At 35.4% G+C, this 2,264-nt stretch overlaps 1 protein-coding gene across 1 annotated transcript; it reads left to right on the top strand.

Annotated features, from left to right (window-relative positions):
- Positions 1 to 5: 5 nt before the first annotated feature.
- On the top strand, positions 6 to 1,552 carry LOC110115207 (protein argonaute 1B-like; the record flags this gene model as incomplete). Its single annotated transcript, XM_020848381.2, has 5 exons — positions 6 to 72; positions 171 to 244; positions 542 to 636; positions 731 to 762; positions 994 to 1,552. Coding segments are annotated over 5 exons (480 nt in total), but the record flags the coding sequence as incomplete, so codon positions are not given.
- Between the last annotated feature and the right edge of the window lie 712 nt (positions 1,553 to 2,264).

The following is a 2,264-nucleotide window of genomic DNA, read 5'->3' on the forward strand; positions in this document are numbered from 1 at the left end:
ATCATACCCGGTTGTTCGCTAACAACCATAATGACCAGCATTCAGTTGATAGAAGTGGAAACATACTTCCTGGTTTATCCCTCTTTCTATGTCTTGTCATTTTTTTGTGTAATTATAGTATATATATAGTCTAATTATATATATTTTTCCTGAATATTTTGTGACTGCAGGCACTGTTGTTGATTCAAAAATTTGTCATCCCACTGAGTTTGACTTCTATTTGTGTAGTCACGCGGGAATACAAGTATGCATGCTTTAATTATTTTATATTTAGGTTTCGTTTAGGACTGCTTTCTTACTGCTTCTTAAAGCAGCTTTGTACTAAAAAGCTGCTTTAGGAAGCATAAAAAAGCTGTTCCAAATGAATTCTTAGGTTTCGTTTGGGACGGCTTTTTTATTGTTTTTGAAAACGGAGTCTTAGTATAAAAATTAAAAAATTTGTATTACAACTCCGTATTAAAAAGCAATAAAAAAGCCGTCCCAAACAAAGCCTTAACCTTTATAATTTGAACCTGTTGGCTCACTAATCATGCTTTTGCAGGGTACTAGCCGTCCTGCGCATTACCATGTATTATGGGATGAAAACAAGTTCTCCGCTGATGCACTGCAGACGCTTACCAATAACTTATGTTACACGTAACGATTCTCCACTTGTTTTTATTTTTTCCTTCCAATGTTTTAATTAAAAGTTTTTTTTTCTTAAATAATTTTACCACCTCGTCTCCTGCAGATATGCAAGGTGCACAAGATCAGTTTCAATTGGTAATTTTTGTGCTCCTCCTTGAATTTAAGAAACATGTAAATGATTTCTTTTAAAGAGGCATCTAAGGCTTCTTTTGGGACGGCTTTATTAACCCCTGCTTAAAGCAGCTTTCTGGTACAAAATTTTAAATTTTTTACCAAAAACTGCTTTAAGAAGCTGTAGAAAAGCCTTCCCAAACGAAGCTTAAGTTCTAGATCTGTTGTCTAACTTTTGAAGTTTTTTTTTTACAGTGCCGCCTGCATATTATGCTCATCTGGCTGCGTTTAGGGCAAGGTTTTATATGGAGCCAGAGACGTCGGATAGTGGTTCCATGGCAAGTGCTGCAGCTGGCCGAGCTTCAGCTGCGGGTGGTTCTCGCAGCACTCGAGCGCCTGGAAGTGGTGCTGTGAGGCCTCTACCTGCTCTCAAGGACAATGTTAAGCGGGTGATGTTCTATTGCTGATGACCTCTTCTGCCAGTTATTATTGCCCTATTTCCTATTTCAGCACGGCTTTATTGAAAACTGAATCAGAAACCCGAAACTTGTCTTTTATCTTATAATGCCTGTTTTCCACGACCTTCATATTAGTATTTTGGTGTCTGGGTGGGTGTGGCTTTATATGCAGCAGCATAGCACTGTTTTTCCTATACGGATTGGAATGATCACGTAGGTTTGTTTGAAGTGACTTTTTTTTTTTTTTCTGAGCATCAAGAACTTGATTGTTATGTGTTTTGTATTGTTCCGGAGTTCAATGCTTATATTGTTGTTGTTTGTTTAATCGAGACTAATTGTTTGGAGCTCTATATTCATTTGGAATTTGTAGCAGTCTGCATGGTTCGGTTTGATTTTAAATGATCTGTTTTTAACCTCAAATCTGTCAAATGATTCAGCAAAATTTCAAATTTAACTCCAATGGCCATTACTTTTCTTGCTTTGTTTGATTTGATTTTTTTTCTGTTTTAGAATATGCATAATTTTATATAATTTTAATTTTGATTTAAATTAAGTCTTTTTTTTGGTATAAAAAGATATGTAATAGCATTATGGCTATATGTAGACGATGCGAAATATCGGAAATTTATTGCAAATAATTGTTGGGAGGGTTTTAATTGAGCATGGAGTGTAAAATGTTGCGGGTTATATTGATTAGTATGAAAAATAGAGATATTTTGAAGTTTAATAAAAAGATTTAGGAAAATTCTAAATGTTTTGAGTATGTTTATTTGTTATTATTTATTCCTAGGATTTGGAGGCTGAATAATAGAGCTCGTTTTATAAAAAATAGCGAATCATGTACCTCATTATAGGCTATCGTGAATATTTGCCTTAGCCAATCATCTCGATTATAATATGACTCCTAGTGTCAAGGCGGGGGTTTTATTTGGTCCGGTTGACCGAATGCAAGAAACATTCGGTTGTATGCAAAAATGCGCCTATACCGTGTACCGAGTTTTTTGAAAAAACTCGGTACAACTTGGTATAGACGCGTTTTTGCCTACAACTGGATGTTCCTCTGCATTC

The sequence above is a fragment of the Dendrobium catenatum genome, unplaced genomic scaffold (genome assembly GCF_001605985.2).
Source record: "Dendrobium catenatum unplaced genomic scaffold, ASM160598v2 original_scaffold_53591, whole genome shotgun sequence".
Lineage (NCBI taxonomy): Eukaryota > Viridiplantae > Streptophyta > Magnoliopsida > Asparagales > Orchidaceae > Dendrobium > Dendrobium catenatum.